At 32.6% G+C, this 18,777-nt stretch overlaps 3 protein-coding genes across 8 annotated transcripts in view; all 3 read right to left on the bottom strand.

Annotated features, from left to right (window-relative positions):
* Positions 1-1,297: 1,297 nt before the first annotated feature.
* Positions 1,298-3,428, bottom strand: LOC7478328 (UPF0481 protein At3g47200). 3 transcript variants are annotated; one of them, XM_052451313.1, is made up of 3 exons: positions 3,290-3,428; positions 2,202-2,724; positions 1,298-2,082 (listed from the first exon to the last, which is right to left on the bottom strand). In XM_052451313.1, the coding sequence occupies exons 1-3, from the start codon at positions 3,312-3,314 to the stop codon at positions 2,055-2,057; spliced, it is 576 nt and encodes a 191-aa protein (XP_052307273.1). In that variant the 5' UTR covers positions 3,315-3,428; the 3' UTR covers positions 1,298-2,054. The 3 variants fall into 3 exon arrangements, with proteins under 3 accessions (XP_052307273.1, XP_024453506.2, XP_024453508.2); XM_024597738.2 differs by having other exon boundaries at positions 1,298-2,724; XM_024597740.2 differs by having other exon boundaries at positions 1,298-2,705.
* LOC18110423 (UPF0481 protein At3g47200) lies at positions 1,298-16,413 on the bottom strand. The gene is made up of 4 exons (XM_024597119.2): positions 16,118-16,413; positions 14,749-15,932; positions 12,985-13,135; positions 1,298-1,405 (listed from the first exon to the last, which is right to left on the bottom strand). The coding sequence occupies exons 2-3, from the start codon at positions 15,912-15,914 to the stop codon at positions 12,985-12,987; spliced, it is 1,317 nt and encodes a 438-aa protein (XP_024452887.2). The 5' UTR covers positions 15,915-15,932; positions 16,118-16,413; the 3' UTR covers positions 1,298-1,405.
* The window catches only part of LOC18097277 (UPF0481 protein At3g47200), a 79,487-nt gene continuing 70,620 nt past the window's right edge, over positions 9,911-18,777 (bottom strand). For 2 of the 4 annotated variants that reach the window (XM_052451308.1, XM_052451309.1), the window contains exon 3: positions 9,911-11,145. In XM_052451308.1, the coding sequence (XP_052307268.1) occupies positions 10,084-11,145 (1,062 nt within the window). In that variant the 3' untranslated portion in view covers positions 9,911-10,083. Of the gene's footprint in view, positions 11,363-18,777 lie in introns of all 4 variants that reach the window. The other 2 variants (XM_052451310.1, XM_052451307.1) reach the window with 2 other exon arrangements.

The raw sequence follows: 18,777 nt of genomic DNA, 5'->3' as shown, positions 1-18,777 counted from the left end.
AATAAAAGGAAAGTTTTTTTGAAACACATGTATGCATAAAGTTGCTTTTGAATAATGACATTTTTGAAATTTTTTAAAACATATTTTTGAAGCACATGTATGCATAAAGTGGCTTTTGAATAATGATTTCTCAAAGGTTTTTATATAAGATAAATCAAATATTATCATTCTAACTAGTGTCATTGACCTGCGGTGTTTTATGGTTTTGATCTTGAACCGTTAAGAAATTTTTTTAAAAGAATTTGTCTTTTTAGAATATTTAATATTTTATTTTTTTTGAAGAATATTTGGTGTAGGTAAAGAAACAAAACATATATTTGATATATTTAATTGATTTAATGTAAAATAATATTTTAATTTTAATCATGTAAACATATTTAATTTTATTAATAAAAATATTGTTTATCTTTAATATTTATTTATGTTTAATTTATTATTCCTTCCAATCCATCAAGAGAAGATGATTATTGACAAATACCGAGAAGCTTGATAGGCAGAATGATTTTGAAGATAAATGCAAATCAGTCCCCACTTAATCGCAATTTTGTATACTATTAATTATTCACCAATATTGTATTTTCTTAAAACTCCAAAGAGTTGGTTGAAGTTGTAAGAATAAAACAAATGATGGAAAGAGAAACAATGCGATTGAAGAACATAATTGTAAGTCCCAACCAGGAGGTTTACCGGTCCAAAGCGATGTAGGTTGACTCATGAATTAACGAGCTAACTCAATTTAATTTTGATTAAAAAAAAAACTCTAAAAAAATATTATTTTAAGAATTTAGAGAAAAAAAACAATATTATTCTAAAATTTTATTTCATGAAAATTTCTCAGTTAAATTATGAAAATTTAAAGCAAATTTTTTTTAACATTGCTAATCATATAAACAAGATTATAGAATGCACTTCCTTAATTTCACACAAAAAAATTCTTTAAGTATAGCATTCACATTAGCAACAATTTAACCACATAAGTGATACAGATTAAGTGATGTATTGAATTTCTTTAATTAAAATTATTAATAATGTGCCTTATCATTAGAAATTAATTATGAAATTAATTATCCACATTATTTGTATCAAATGATAAGAATTAATTATCAAAATAAATCATTATTATATTTGCTTAATAAGTTGTATGTTTGTGAAAACAATTCTAAGAGATTGTCGTTAGAAAAAAATGATATCTTATCATTAGAAACATAGTATGATGAAGAAATGTGCAAATAATGCTGATAATGTTCTCTTTATTTTTCATATAATATTATTTAGAAAAAAAAAAAACACGATGACAATCATAAAAACCCTATTGGACAGAAACTCAAACTACTTACAAGCTCTCAACAACCGCAGTTTGATAAGTTTTGGCCATACAGATTACAGAACAATTGAGATAGGAGACCTAAACAACTTGAATGATAGAGCACACAGCTTGTACCACAGTGAGCATGAGGAGAATAGCAGCAGCGATAACAGATATTATGGCCCATGGATTACGGAAATAATTTTGTTTCAAGCTTGCCTTCCATTTGTGCCTCCGCTTTCTACAGTATTAATTCAGATCTTCAACAATTTCAGAAAAGTAGAAGTTGTCGAGGAAGATGAGATTTTCTTTGTCAAGATTGTGGACAACACTTAAAACGGCGTCATTATCACGCAGCCAGTTTTCTATAATTCCTTTCCGAACAAGTATTTCCACATCCCTGGTACTACAGACAAGCAAATTGATCATGGTAATATAGTTAGTCACATATTTGTCACTGCAATTGCATTGCTCAAATGCCTGAAGATTTCTGAATAAGATCTCTGTCTGGTCAATTACTAGTAATCGTGGAATTTCCAGTCTCCCTCTACTTTTATTGAATTTTGCGTCAAATAGATTCTTGCTCGACCCCAGCTTAAACTTGACTCCAGCTTGACGGAGCTCTGCTGCACTCGGCATGCTTAGAGTTTTGAGTTTCCTTGGCCGAGGAAGCTTTGTTGGCAGCTGACACATTCTTAGAAAGTCTACAAAATGTTGCACTTCTGAGGAATTGATACCATTTAATATGTCATCTGTCACCCATGAACCCAATGCACCTTTCAAGAACCCATGGGTAAATGCAATCAAGGAATATCCTTTATAAGGGTTGGATAGCTTAAGCAAGTCATTAAGAAAAAAGAATGGAAGCTGATTTTCAAGCAAGATCATGTCAAACCTTATATCATGAATCATCCATGGTCTACTGAAAATACGATCGTTGCTGCTCTGGAAGTCTAGAAAATAGTTTTTCAGCATGATCATAATGATGAAGGCGGCATCTAGCAGCATCATCTTCACAAAAACATCACTACTGAGTTCAATTGCTTCCGCATAACAATTACGAGGCCTTGTCTCTTCCATCTCAGTAACTCCAATCAAATCCTCCAAGCTTAATTCACTCCACGCAAGAAAATCTTTCAGATACCTTCTTTTGCACTCTTCCATTGCTTTGAATTCTTCCCTGCCATGATGAAGTGGGCCGATAGAGACAACTTGTGGTGTGTAGGCTTTTTCATTTAACACTCGCAACCGCTTAGGAACCATGTAAATGCAACAGTCATCAAGTAAAGGATGCAAGATCTCCAACTCCTCTCTCATAGTCTTCCCTAACTTGTAAATATCAATCGAAACGTGATCGCCTGTCTTCATCTTCTCGCTTGATGTCCCAATTATCTCCATTCTACGGATCACGATGATTGCTAGTTTTAGCATCAGCAAATCACTAATTACAACACTTTCTAATTTTTCTTTAAATCTTTCATTAAAGAAAAAAGGAACTCAAGTGCTAGCTCAACCCTACTGAAAAAGATAAGAAGAATCATAGAAAACTGAACTGAAATTACAAGAGATCCCAGTTACTACAAGCTTAAGTTAAGCTAGCATTAGAAATAGCTTTCTGAAGGATGAGAGCATTCTGAAGTCTGTACTTAACACTGTGCATAATCCAACTAGAGAAATCATTCATGTTTATGCTTTCATTCGAGTGAACTCTCCTAGTTCTTGAAAGGCTTAGAACTAAGTCCAAGGACCAATATCACATCTAAAGCGATCGATTATACTGATGTATTTCAGGCCGATATATCAATTAGAACACAAAACTATAGCATAAAACAATTACATAGTTGAGTTCCAGGCTATCAAATTCTGCTTCCTCGCCTAAGAAACGCTTAAAACCCAGTAATGGAAACATTGACAAATCAAAACATCAAAGAAATTCAAATCAATCGTTTCATCTAAGGAGAAAATTTAGGTGCAGTAGGATACCTCTTTGTGAGTTGCTGCTTAACATGGGGCGGCTGAGTAGGATGGTGAAGAGACTGTCTTCAAGATTAGAGACCTTGAAAATTCTCTAGCTTTTGCGGAGAGGAGGGAGAGATTTCTTGGACTAATTTCCCTGGGCAACCCAGCCCATTAATGAGCTTTGCCAAAGCCTGTCTATCAACCCCAGACTCAAGGCCCATACTCATGCAATGAAAACTCTAAAACTTGTCAACATTATAAGTTTTTTCTATAAAACTAATTTAAGATTTTGAAAATAATATCCAGACAAACTTGCTTGTGTTTTCTTCCACTAATTAAACACCTAATGCTTGGTCCCTAAATAATGTGAAGAATCCGTCACGTATTGCTACAGCATATTTTAATCTAAGGTGAGGCCTAGGGAGAGAGCATGATCTTCTTCTTCTATAATATACCATCAATACTTAATGCTCGAGTGATCAAGTTTGTCCAGTTCCTCCATTGCAGTATCGTTGCCAGAGATTCACGCCATAACATACAGCTAGGGTTGTTAGATGTTTCTCAAGTGGCTAATTATGTGTTTGGCAGCCTGATTGAGTGAGAGTTCTTCTTAACATGAAAAAATTCGTTGATTTGATTATTTTCAAGTGATTTTTATATGGTTGTAGCAAAACCATCTAATAAATTTAAAAATACATCAATTTGATGTATTTTTAGATAAAATATTTTTTTTTAAATTGTGCTATGGCTGGAATTAGTAGAAAATCCTAAAGATTTGAGATATAATTACTTCTTCTTGTATAACCTAAAACTTGTTGCTATGTATACATGCGTAGTGTACGTATGTTTATTGCTGGCAATATTACGGAGAGTGTTTTGCAATGAGTTTTAACTTGGGTTTTTGTTTTTTTAAAAAAATAAATTGATTTGTTTTATATTTTTAGATCATTTTAATATATTGATATTCAAAATAAATAAATAAATAAAATATTATTTTAATATATTTTTAAATAAAAATCATTTTAAAAAATAATAAATACCATATTCTCACTATACATTTATGTCTAAAATTGTGCTATGGCTCGAATTAGTTATTTGCTACATTGCTGTCTTTCAGTTCCCACGATCGCATACATGGCTTATTTTTTATGCCTTTATTTCCTTCATCATATGCCATGGATGATTCTTTCTTCCATGACATCCCTTTCAGTTCTTTTTTATTTATTTTTAATAAATTCAAATCTAGTTGTGTGTAGTTTTGGATCTAATTTTGTTTTTTAATAAGCTCTATCTCCTTTGAATAAAACTTTTAATATTATGTTTTTTATAATAATTATGATAAGATGAGATCTTCCATCAATAATATGACCTTGAAGATAACTTTACGATAATGTTTCTTAAAAAAATCTTTTAATAAAAAAATCCAAAGAATCCAATTTGATACTCATAAATAATAAGAGTGATTTGAAAGATCATTTATCATCATTGTTAGTTGTTTGGTTTAAATTTTTCTTTTTCCTATTTTATTTATTGACAAATTGGTCCTTATTTGAGATTTTATGTTCTTATATTACATTTTAGTCCTTAAAATCAAACGTTTTGGGCAATTAGGTCTCTATGAAACATGGAGCGTGATCAATACAATGCATAAGATGCTCTATCCTTTCCATTTGGGAACAAGATTGATTAGAGAGAGATTTAATTTAAAGATAAATCATCAAATAGAATCCAAATAAAGCAATGCAATTTCTCATTTAATCTGGGAAAGTTTTACAATTAAGCCCTCTCTCCTCTAATCCTTCGGGCCAATTGGATATCCTTAGGCATAATAGTTACCCTCTTAGCATGAATAGCACACAAGTTGGTATCCTCAAACAACCCAACAAGATACGCCTCTGCCGCCTCCTGAAAGGCAGCCACTGCGCTGCTTTGGAACCTCAAATCCCAAAAAAAGAAAGAATAAATAAATTATATGCATTATAACCACGGTTTTCAAGTATCATTCACACACATTCTTAGTTATTAACATTATAGTTACTAAGCATTATTCATATAACCTTGGTCACCCTCATCACAGTGTCAAGTATCAATTTATGCCCTTAGTCATCCTCATCATGATGGTAAGTATCATTGTAATGTATCCTTAGCCACCAACACTATGGTGACCAATTATCTATCATTTCTCCTTCAATCTCCAAGTCATTGTGTATACCCAATCCATACAATGGTACGTAAGATAATTACGTCTATTCTAAAGTTATTATGACTAATTCCATACCTATCAATGTAAGATAATTGTATTCATCCTAATAATAACATAATTAATTTGATACATAACAATGCACGCAAGATACTCATATTCGTTCAAACATTATCCTAACTAATGGATGTATATTGTTGTACACAAGGTACTCTTATTCATTCCAATAATATCATCACAAGTTTGATACATGTAAATCTACATAAGGTACTCATATCTAGGGGTGAGCAAAAAAACTGAAAAATCGAGAAAACAAAAAAAAATAACAAAAAAAACCGAACTGTGAAAAAAACCGATTAAACTGATTGAAATTTTTTAAAAACCGATCGATTCGGTTCAGTTTTGGTTTTATATCCTTGAAACCGAAAAAACCAAACTGAACCCAAACCAGAAAAATCGAGCCAAACAAAAAAAACCAGTTTTTGTTCTAAAATAACCAAACCGAAACCGGTCGGTTCAAACCGGTTTTGGTTTTGTTTTTTTGATAAAAACCAAACCGAAAATGATCACCCCTACTCATATCCATTTTAATTATATCATAACTAGTCGATGCACATCCAAGTATGCAAGGTACTCTTATTCATTCCAATATTATCAAAGCAATAAAATAATAAATTCTGAAATTTATCAATAAGTTTACACAATTTAAAAAGACAAGGTGCGATGCACCTACCTAGAGTATATGCATGTGTTGCCACTTCATGCAATTGTTCAATCCCCATAGCTTCCCCTATACTACCAGGGATGTAGTTTTTATCAACAATACAACTAACATCATAACTTCATTTAATTCTCATTCAACTAGTATTCTCAAACTAATCACAAGGAATTCCCTTAGAATCTCATACTCTTACCCATTTTTATGTTCATATTCATTCTTATAATTTTGTTATTAAAACCATCACTTAACAGCAATTTCAAGCAAAGATTAAAAATTGTCTAATTCTGATCAATTTAGCTTAACCAACTCAGAACACTATTTAGTGGTTTAATCATAACTAAAACTGTAAAAACTCAGTTTTGGGCGTGATTTATCTCTATGAAAGGCTAAAACATGAAAATACAATTTTTATGAAGAAACCAACTCCAAATTATTTTGTTTTAAGGCTCAAAATCAACAATCACAATAGCTTTTTTTTATAGCTAAACTTTTAAACAACGAGGATTTTCATCCCTTGAAAATTCTTTTCAACTTCCAATTTATTTTCATGCATAAACAACATTATCCAAGGTCATTTGACATCATTAAATCACAAATTTAAACCAATTTTAAAACAAAACATTCATACAATTTCCCTACCTCTATAATATAGCAAGATTAGGTCAAAATAAGGAAACTCATCCCTTTGGAATTTCTCCTAATTTTTTTTACACACACTACATATGTTATTATCATTGTTTAGCATTATTAATACAATAAAACAATGAACCATTCATTTTCTTTCACTTTCTCCTCGTATAATTAAACATATGCGACAAACCTTAACAATTAATATTCTTACATCATTAATGATAATCTTCATTAACTAATTAATTTGTCAAAAATATACTTATGGCCAACCTTAAATATGTTTTATTTTCCAAATTTCTTTCATTTCAATTTCTTCATGGCTCCATCCCATTCATATCCACACAACCAACAAGTTAGCCTTTTATTCAATTAACATGTTCATATAGTAAGGTTCCTTTCTATTCTTACACCATAATCATTATTCCCCTCATATAAAGAATACACATTTAATCTATAACAACATTAATAGCAATAACATATTTTACTATTACGTCTTCCATAAACCCTAACACCCACACAATTCTAATTTCATCAAAACATGTTTTTAATCAAGTTTTCTAAATTTTGCCAAAACTAGCAATAGATTCAAAACGCAATAAGTCATCAACCTCTGATTATTGTTTTACACACAACGGTCAAACTATATATCATAGAGTTGTGCACAATATATCTCAAAATCAAAATGTTCCAACAGTTGGATCTCCCTAGATCTGAATAAAACCAAGTTAACCTGAAAATTAACGAGCTACTGTTCAACATTAACGAAACCTTTTCGAAGAGTGTGTTTTCGATCTCCACCATCCAGAATGAAGGCAACATCTAGATGCACCACATATCCAAATATAAACATGATCCAATGGTGGAAGAGAGAGAAGTCGGTCGGCGACCAAAACTGCCCTACAGGTGTATTTCCTTTTGTTTTCCAGGAAGTTTACGATGATGATATGTTGAAAGCATTGTGTGCTTTAAAATCCCTCCGGTCCGTTAGTAGTGGAGTGTTAGAGGAATAATATATCCAAAAATCAGCATGATCCAACAGTGGATGCTAGAGATATGGCCACCGAATCATTATTGGCTCCTCCAAATTATGCACTTCTCTCTCTAGCCGAATTTTCTCTATTGTCTCTCACCTTTTTTTTTTGTCTGGGCTGCTGGTTTCTTTGCTATTTTATAGAACCCTTTTCCATTAATTACAATTTTATCCCTTAGTTATGCCTTTATATATTTTATTTTATTTTTCACATAAATTATTTGGTTTGTTTCTGCTTAAATCGCTAGTCTTTACTGAACTTCGATTGGGATGAGATCTTTAACCAAGGAAGGAAAACATATTAATAGACTTCATGCAAAATTTCATCACAATCCGATGATTGAATTGAGAGCTCTGCTTTCTAATATAAAATTGATTAGTTCATGACTTTTCGTCAACAATCCAGATTTTCTTATTCAATCTTCACTTAAAATCATATCAATTATAATTCTAAACCTTTAAGTTCATTTTATTATTTTGGAATATATTCATTTTAAAATTTCCACCTTTATTTGTTTACCGGACTTATTACCGTTTCAAAGTAACGTCACTGATTTTTAATCGGTGCTTGCACCTTTAGTCCTACCCTTTTCATTGCACTATCCTTTATTATAATTTATTCTTTATTACCTTACTTATTACTTAGAAACATTTCATCATTTTCCTCATTATTTTATCCATCAAAACACGTTACCAATTTCTCTGTCCTTATGAATTCTAAACCAAAATTCATTTTTATGGAGGTCATCCCCTCCATTATATATTATTATTTATCTATTATTTCTTATCGTGGTTTTCATCACTCATTGAGATCATATCACTTTCAGTCTTATGTTTACATGAGAGTTTACACATCCGCATATTTAAATTATAAATTTCTACGGTTTCACAATGGTAGTCGTTTGTTTTCTTTGTTTTCTTTTTTTTTCCTCTCTCTCTCCTCTAACATATAAAGTATATCATTATCCTCTTTTTTTCTTTCTTTCTTTCAATTTCAGTCCTCGTTCTTTTAATTTTTTATCTCGTTCTTATTCCTTTTAGAAAAGTTTTTGTTTTTTCAATTTAGTCCCCATTCTTTTAATTTTTTATTTTATTCTTATTCCTTTTATAGTTCTAGTCCTTATTCCTTTTATTTCTTATTTTGTTCCTATTCCTTTTATAGATATATATTTTTTTTAAATTTAGTCCTTCAATTATAATTTCTCATATGTTTTGTTTTTAATTTTAGTTTTCATTCTTTTAATTCCTTATTTTGTTCTTATTCCTTTTATAGAAATGTTTTTTTTTTAAATTTAGTCCTTCAATTATGATTTCTCATATGTTTTTTTTTTCATTTTGGTCCTTATTTTTTTTATTTTTAATATTTTTTCTTTGCCATTTTATTGATTTTTTTTTCTTTCAATTTCATCTTTTAATCAAAGTTTTAATTGTTTTATTTTTTACAGTTAAACCCTCATTCTTTTGATTTTTTCTTCTTCTGTTAAAGCTATTTTCTAATTCAATTTAACCCTCCAATTAAAATTTTTTATTTTCCCTCTAATTAATGTTCTTTTTTCACCCTTATTTTTTAGATCCTTTTGTGTAATTTTTTTTTCTGGTTTATTTTTTGACATTTAATTTGTCATGTGATCTTATCGTTCTGCATTAGTTTTTTTTTATAAATTTTTATTTTTGTAATCTCTTTCAATTTTTTTTCATTGAGTTTATCCCGATCTCATGACATAGATCACCGATTTTACATGTCATTTTTTAATATAAGTTTTTTTTAGAATTATTTTGTTTGTGTTTGATTTTTCAAGATATTATTCCAATTCATCTGTAATTATTTTTTTTGGTTTTATACAAGTGAACTTTATTTTTCAAAATTAAAAAAAATAATTTTTAAATAATATTCTTGATTTGTTGGGTCTTGCATAATATTTTTTTAGCGTGAGTTTATTCAATCATTTTTGTTTATATTTATTTTTTAGATCATGAGATTTTTAGATTATACTTTTATTGATTTAAATATTAGGTGAAGCATGCGCGGAGAAGGCATAGAATAAAACAATTTCAGTTTCCAAGAGACAATCAGAACAAATTATATAGTCTTCGTTGCTTGGAATTTCTACAGATGGAATTTCTACAGAAACAACTTTGTCATTTGGAAGAACAAAACAAAGAAGAGAACAAGGATTATGGGTACAATTAATGCAACATGCGAATTAATTCATATGAAAGAATTGAAATTGCAGAAGCTAAACCACTTCAAGTATAGGGCAGACGGATTGTATGATAGTCAGAATGAGAAGAATAACAGCTCCTGAGACAGAGACTGCTGCCCATGGGGTATTGAAATAATTTTGCTTTAAATTTGCCTTCCGCTTGTTCCATGGCCTTTCGCGGAATGCATTCAGATCTTTAATGAGACCTTCAAAGAAAAAACCATCTGGCGACACTAAATTTTCTATGTTGAGACTGTGAAAGAGTTTTACCACTTCCTCTTTAGATAATAGCCAATTATCTATAATACGATTTTCAACAAGTATTTCCACATCCTTACTGGCACCGAGAAAGAGACCCATCAAACAGATATAGTCACCAACATAACCAGATCCCAGGCCATGGCACTGCTCAAAGGCTTGCATATTCCTGATTATGATTTCTGTTCCGTCTTCTAACTGTAATCGTGGAAATTCTAGTCTCCCTTTATTTCTATCGAATTTTATGTCAAGAAGATTTTTGCTTGAGCTCAGCACAAACTTGACCCCTGCTTGGTGGAGCTCCTTTACACTGGGTGCGGTTAGAACCTCAAGTTCCTCATGCTGTTGCTGTTCAGTTGGCCGATGATAAATTGTAAGAAAGTCAACCAAATGTTTCACTTCGGAGAAATCTATTTTCCCCCAATATTCCCCTACTGCCCATGAACCCCATTCATTTGAAAAGAACCCGTGAGTAAGCTCAATCAGTGTAGGTTTCGGAGAATTGCCGAGTATAGTGGATAGTCCACACAACTCCTCGAGGATGAAGAACGGGAGCTGATTTTCAAGCAAACAGATATCAACCCTTACATCAAACCACTTGTATGGAGGATAGAAAATGCTGTCTCTGCTACCTGTGAATTCTGTGGACTTCCTGCAATTGTACTTCAGCAAAAACATAATGACGAAGACAGCATCCATTAATATCATTTTTATGAAGTTTTCGCTACTAAACCAATTGGTTTCCTCATAGCAATTACGCAATCTTGTTTCCTTCTCCTTGATCAATTCAATAAAACCCTCCACACTTACCTTGGTCCGGGCAATGAATTCTTGTAGGTACATTCTTTTGTGGTCTTCCATGGCTTTTAGCTTGTCATTACAATGGTGAATTGGGCCTATGGAGACCAATCGAGGTGTGTAGGCCTTTTCGTTCAGCTCGCGTAATCGCTCAGGAACTTTATATATACAACATGTGTCGGAGAAAGCATATGAGATTTGCAGCTCTTCCTTCACGGATTGGATTAATCTATCAATACCAGATTCCATCCTGTGACTGAACTGAGATGATGGCTAGTATTACAACAAAACAAGCAGATCAAAAAAATTGTTACCACTGAGAAAACAAATTCAATTACGAAACCCAAAAAAGAGATGAAACTTACAGCCTTAAGTTTGCCTTCACTAGCAACAATTTAACCAGTAATATATATATATATATGCGCGACCACATGAGTGATACAAATTAAGCGATGTATTAAGTTTCTTTAATTAAAGTTATTGATAATGTGCCTTGTATAGTTCCACTTTATTTGTATCAAATGATATAAATTAATTATCAAAATAAATCATTATTATATATTGTTTCATATGAAATTTGCTTAATAAGTTTTATATTTGTGAAAAGAATTCTAAGAGTTTGTCGTTAGAAAAAAATGATATTTTATCATGACAAAAAAAGTATGATAAAGAAATGTGCAAATAATGTTGATAATTCTTTTCTCTTGAGAAAATTATTTTTCACACAATATTATTTAGAACAAAAAAAAAAACAAAAAGAACATATCAATCATAAAAAGCCTGTTGTATAGAAACTTACATACTTAAAAGCTCTCGACAACCGGCAGTTTTAGAACTTTTGCTCTGCCTCTAGTGTCCAAAGAGATGTACCAAGAATGGTAGACTCTTCCTCTTTAATATACATTCCAAAATGTTTTATTTCTCCAATGGCAAGCAAAGGATCCTCTTAGATAATAATTAGTTTTGTTCTATAATATTAATTATTTGCGAGATCTAGAGTTATGAGCAGTTATATAGAGATTTGTCCCAAACAAAATGTGAAAGATAAGTCTAAATCTGAAAAGAGATCCGGTCATGTAAGACCAGGATAACAGTTTAAAATAATAATAATTGAAGATTAAAAATTTAAAGGAGATTCTACGGGATGTTTTCCAATTTAAAACCATTATGTCACTTATCAGAACGTTGAATTTCCCTTAATATTCAGACTAGTTTTAGTTTCAGCGATTCCCAATATGAAGATCAATAGAACTGGCTGTGTACTCTGAGGGAGAGGAAAGCTAATTCTGGAGGAGATAACTGCACAATCTATAGCTAGACCGATGACCAAATCAATCTCTTCATGAAGGATTTAACATTGATGCAGAAATGGCGTGAAATGTTTAACGAACCTCTCTCGGTTATATCAAATATATGTTAAAAACATAAAAAGCCATAATTATTGATTTTTCCTGCCATTTTCTTTGAGGAATATATATTCAGATAGAAGGGTTAGAACATAATATATATTCTCAAACCTCGTTTCAAGTATAGCATAAAGCAAATGCATCAAAGGTGGAAGCATTTTCTACAATTATAATGGTTGACACGCTAACAATATTCTATTATAAACCTCCTTTGAAGTATAAGGTATAGCATAAAGCAAACAATCATGGTAGAGCATGACTAGATCCTTTCCCGTGTTGCACAGCAAGTCAAATTATTGTTCTTACGTGAATTTTGTTACAGTGAAATAGCCACGCCTCTTATTTTTTCTGTTAATTTATTAAAAATTTTGTTGATGTTTTGCCATCAAGAAATACAGCAGGTAAATTGAAGAAGATAACAATGACTAGATAGTAAAGTACATGTACACAGAGAACAATTGAGATAGTAGACCTAAACAACTTGAACGATAGAGCACACAGTTTGTATCACGGTGAGCATGAGGAGAATAGCAGCAGCTATAATAGATATTATGGCCCATGGATTACGGAAATAATTTTGTTTCAATCTTGCCTTCCATTTGTGCCTCCGCTTTCTACAGTATCTATTCAGATCTTCAACAATTTCAGAAAAGTAGAAATTGCAGCTCGTTTCAATAATAAGATAAGAAATTATCCTTGATAATATAAAAGTATGAGAATACCAACTTGGACGCATTTAGAAGGTGCTGAGACAGTAATTAATGATTCAACTTGGCAAATTCCAGCTTCAGGTGTGAAGCACAAGCATAATGCTTTACTTTTTTTTTCTTTAAAAATGAGAAACAAAGGGAAAACAATTCAGTTGAATCCCAATTGCCCCATTCTTTCCATCTTCTACATTCAAAGAAATTTCTTATCGATCACTAGACGATTATAGAGCCCTGATGACAGATTAACCCTTAAGTTGCCTATCAGTATAAGACTGGAGAAAATCAAAGGTATAACACGAGATAACCCCTAAAAGATGCTTCTGTGTGTTGATATGTGAAGGGCTCTAATGAAAAATGGAGCTGACAAATTCTTGTGCATGAAATTCAGATGACAGGCCTGAGTATGCTTCAATTCAAGCAATACTTTATGGCCCTTCTCTATTTGCTGGTCATACAACTGCTGACTGGGACATCAAAAATGTGTCAGCTGATTCTCTGCCAGAATGGTCAACTCCAATACCTGCTGCTTACAATGATCATCTGGTTACCTTTTCACAAAAATCTAGAAACCCAAACTTCTTCTTGATCAACTCAAACCATATAATTACTGTGGGAAATTAACCATTCTCGATCTGGCAACAATTCTGCTCTTCATTCAACATCCCTGACCGTTTCCTGTCCCTTCTCCGTGATTTTACTATTTTGACAAATTGATTGCAGTTTGATTCATACAATATCCATGTTGAAGAAAAAAACTAGGCATGAAAGAAACTGAGATTTATTAAAACACGGATGTTAACTTAAACATCAAGCATGTCTTGCATAGAACAATGACATGCAAACCTGCTTACGACAGACCTGAAGAAAATGACTGCAGGTGTCTTATGAGCAGAATTGTTTGAACAAGAACTAAATGGCATATAAAAATAGATTTGAATTTTAAGGTTTTTTAGTTTCAGAGAAAGTGACATTCAAAAATGACAATCCAACAGTATCAGGACTGTTGAGCTGATCAAGTTGCTTCTTACCACAACGAAGCAAATATGGAAATACTTCTGTTTTAAGGCTGCCTTCCATTTGTCTCTCCACTTGCTGCAGTACTTGTTCAGATCTTTTAACTACACCAGAAAGTGCCAAAAGCAGAAGATAGAAATTACAAGGCAACAGTAAGTGGGGGAAAATGTAGCTACTTTAATGACATGAGTAAACTGAAACAGCAAAAATTGATTGCATTTTATATATGCTAATTATGTAGCAGAGAAAGCAAGATAGGGAGGAAATATTGATGAGTAATTGAAGAACATATATAGAAATTTCATGGGAAGAGATAACAGAATACACAGTTAATTTACAGAAAACAACTGAAATAGCATAATCAAACAACTTGAATGATCGAACACACTGTCTGTATGATAGTGAGTATGACTATAACAGCAGCTGCTACAACAGAGATTATAGTCCATGGATTACGGAAATATTTCTGCTTCAAGGCTGCCTTCCATTTGTGTACCCGCTTACTGTAGTACTTGTTCAGATCTTCAACTACACCAGAAAAGTAGAAATTGTTGACGTTGATAACATTTTCCTTGGAAAGATTGCGAAAAAGGCGTGAAACTGCATCATTATCATGGAGCCAATTTTCTATAATTCCTTCTTTAACAAGTATTTCCACATCCTTGGCATCGGGGACAAGCAAAGAGAGCATGGTAATATAGTTACATACATATTTATTAGCATCGTAATTGCATTGCTCAAAAGCTTGGAGATTTCTGAATAGGATTTCTGCGTGATCGCCTATCTTTAACTGTGGGATTTCCAACGTCCCTTTATTATCATCAAATTTTATGAGGAGGGGGTTTATGCTGGACCCTAACTTGAACTTGATTCCAGCCCGATGGAGCTCTGCTACACTGGGAGTGGTTATAGTCGCAAGTTTCTTTGGCTGCGTCTCCTGTGCTGGCTGCTGACAGATTCGTAGAAAGTCAACAAAATGCTCTACTTTAAGCAAATTGATTTTCTCCAAAATTTCCTCTGACACCCATGATTGCCATGCAGCAAGTAAGAACGCGTAACTAATTTTAATCATGGAATATTCCTCACAATGGTGCTGTAGTTTGGATAGATTGAACAAGTCCTCAACAATGAAGAATGGAAGCTGATTTTCAAGCAAGCACAAATCAATACTTATTTCATCTAGCATCCATGGTTTATTGAATATGCGGTCAATATATCTACTTTGGATAACAGGGGAAAATGCTTTCAGAAAGAACATAATGAGAAAGGAGCAATCCAACAACACCATTTCCACAAATTCCTCTTTACTTAGTTTATCGAAGGTTTCTGCATAACAACTACGCAATCTAGTCTCGCTCTCTGCAATAGCTGCAATAAAATCCCTCACCCTTACCTTGCTCAATTCAAGAAATTCCCTCAGGTACAGTCTCTTATGCTCTTCCATTTCTATTAGCTCTTCTTTTCCGTAGTGAAGTGGGCCAATGGAGATTACTCGAGGTGTGTAAGCCTTTCCATTTAACTCACGTAGTCGTTCTGGAACTCTGTAGATGGAACACTGATCTGAAAAAGAACGCAAGGTTTTCAACTTTCCTTCCACAGACTCTGCTAATTTGGCAATGTCGAGAGAAACATGATCGCCACTATCCATCTGCATTCTTGATGTTCCAGCAACGTTCATACCGTGCCTAGACAATCGCTAGTATCACAATTACCAAACAGTTAGATAAATGCTCAAAAAAAAAAAAAAATTCAAGATCAAATTATAGTTTGAGAAAAAAAAAAGTGTAGGTAGGGAAACCGAAACTTATATTTGGTATCTTTAAATGATTTAATATAAAAAGATATTTTATGATTAGAGAAAAGTTTGATCAAGAAATGTACCGAGAATGGTAGACTCTCCCTATTTAATATAAGTTCCAAAATGATCCACAATTAAGATCAACAGATCAGGCTATATAACCCGAGAGAGTAAAGCTAACTCCGGAGGTAACTGCACATTCAATATCTAGACCGAAACCCAGATCAATCTCTTCATGAAGGATTTAACATTGATGCAGAAATGGCATGAAATGTTTAACGAACCTCTCTGTTCTATCAAATGGATTTGCACTTGTAGTTAAAACCATAAAAAGCCATAAAATTATTGATTTTTCCTGCCATTTTCTTTGAGGAATATTCAGCGCTAGAAGGGTTAGAACTTAGAATATAATATTCTCAAACCTCGTTTCAAGTATAGGATAAAGCAAATGCATCAAAGGTGGAAGCATTCTCTACAGTGGCTTTAAGGCATTACAATTACAGTGTTTTACAAGTTAACAAAATTCTATTATAAACCTCGTTTGAAGTATAGCATAAAGCAAACAATCATGTCGATCGGGTTGGTTGTTTGGAGCCCCAATGTCGCATTAAAAACCACATCTAAACTAACAAAACCAAAGCTAATCTTATTTGATTTCGGGTTTTTGGGCTATTTTTTGGGTATTTGGAATTGATAAAATAATTCTCGAGTATTATAAGGGTGTTGGTGAGATGTTTTTGAGTTGAAATATCTGAAAATTAAATTGAGTTTTATGTCTCTACCCTAATTTTCTAGGCACCGTTGTGGTGGCTAGAATCTAGACTTGCAAACGACATGTTGTCTGTCCTGGCAGGCGACATGTCGCTTGTTTTTTTTATAAAAAAAACCAATGACAAATCATTCATCCCTTTTAAAACGAGGCTTGAAGGGCCTGCCAGTACTCCTTGGCTCCTCATTGCAGTTGCCTAAGCGTGCTGATCCATATGCCTGCGAGTCTAGGCTTTGGCTCTTTTATTATTATTATTATTATTATTATTATTATTATTATTATTAAGGCTAAATATAAATTTAAGGAGAGAAAATTATCCAACCTGATTGAGTTCATGGTTCGAAACACATGTTTGATAAGTTAAGCCACAATATCGAGGCTTCTTTTTTTATATTTTGCTATTCTTTACTGGTTTTTTATAATATATTTTTAAAAAATAATTTTTGTTAACTTGCTACAGTGAAAATGAAAAGATTTTATTTAATCTTCTGCTCAAATGGCTATTTAATGCAATTTGTGATGTGTTGTTTTGGAGATTCGTAATATTATTTTTCATTTTTTTGGTAATATCTTATAGCAACGTTGAGGTGTATGATTTAGAGGGTGTTTGTTATAATTTTTGTTTTTCTTTTGTTTTTAGATGTTTTTTTAAAAGTGTTTTTGATTTATTTTTAATGTTTTTAATAATTTTAACATACTGATGTTAAAATTTATTTTTAAATATTTTCAAATCAGAAATTATTTTAAAAATTATTACAATTTCAAACAAACCAAACTTAGTTAATAAACAAACTAGGTTTTATTTAATAACAAGATACGAGGACACCTCCTAATTTGTATGCCACTTGCACACTAGATGCTTTTCTTTTCATAATATTCTCACACCACCTAAACTCTCCTTTTTCTCACCCACTCACTCTCGCACACAAACACGCTCTTACACTTTGGAAATAGTGGAGAGAATTCAAAAAACAGGAGGTGCTGTAGAGAAACCTAGATTGATCTTCAACATAGGGTTCTTTCTTCCCTTCCTTCTCCCTTTCAGTCCTAATTTATGGTAATGTAAACAATAATCTCAAGGTGTGTGAGTAAGGAGGTGCGTTTTCTTCCTTTATCAATAATCTAAGATGAAAGAAAACAGCCGCTAAGACCTTAAACCCCATGTTAAGCATGCGCCTGGAAGGCATAGAATAAAACAATTTCAGTTTCAAAGAGACAATCAGAACAAATTATACAGTCTTCATTGCTTGGAATTTATACTGAAACAAATATGTCATTTAGAAGAAAAGTTCAAGGAAGAAAACAGGGGATAGTCCACACAACTCCTCGAGGATGGAGAACGGGATCTGATTTTCAAGCAAACAGATATCAACCATAACATCTACACCCTTGTATGGAGGATGAAAAATGCTGTCTCTGCTTCCTCTGAAGTCTGTGTAAGTCCACTTCAGCAATAACATAATGACGAAGGCAGCATCCATTAATATCATTTTTATGAAGTATTCGCTACTAAACCCATTGGTCTCCGCATAGCAATTACGCAATCTTTTTTCGTTCTACTTGATCAATTCAATAAAAGCCTCCTCACTTACCCCTGTCCGGGCAAGGAATTCCCGCAGGTACATTCTTTTGTGGTCTTCCATGGCTTTTAGCTTCTCTTTACCGTGGTGAATTGGGCCTATGGAGACTACACGAGGTGTGTAGGCCTTTTCGTTCAACTCGCGTAATCGCTCTTGAACTTTATATATGGCACATGTGGTGGAGAAAGCGTATGGGATTTCCAGCTGTCCCTTCACAGGTGCCTCGCGTAATCTATCAATATCAAGCGAAACTTGATGATTCAGCACATGTGAGTGTGACTGAACTGAGATGATAGCTAGTATTAGAACAAAACAAGCAGACAAAAAAATTGTTACCACTGAGAAAACAAATTCAATTACGAGACTGCTGCCCTCTGGAGGAGATAACTTGGAA

The sequence above is a fragment of the Populus trichocarpa genome, chromosome 3 (assembly GCF_000002775.5).
Source record: "Populus trichocarpa isolate Nisqually-1 chromosome 3, P.trichocarpa_v4.1, whole genome shotgun sequence".
Lineage (NCBI taxonomy): Eukaryota > Viridiplantae > Streptophyta > Magnoliopsida > Malpighiales > Salicaceae > Populus > Populus trichocarpa.
This window is presented reverse-complemented; position numbering and strand designations above follow the sequence as displayed.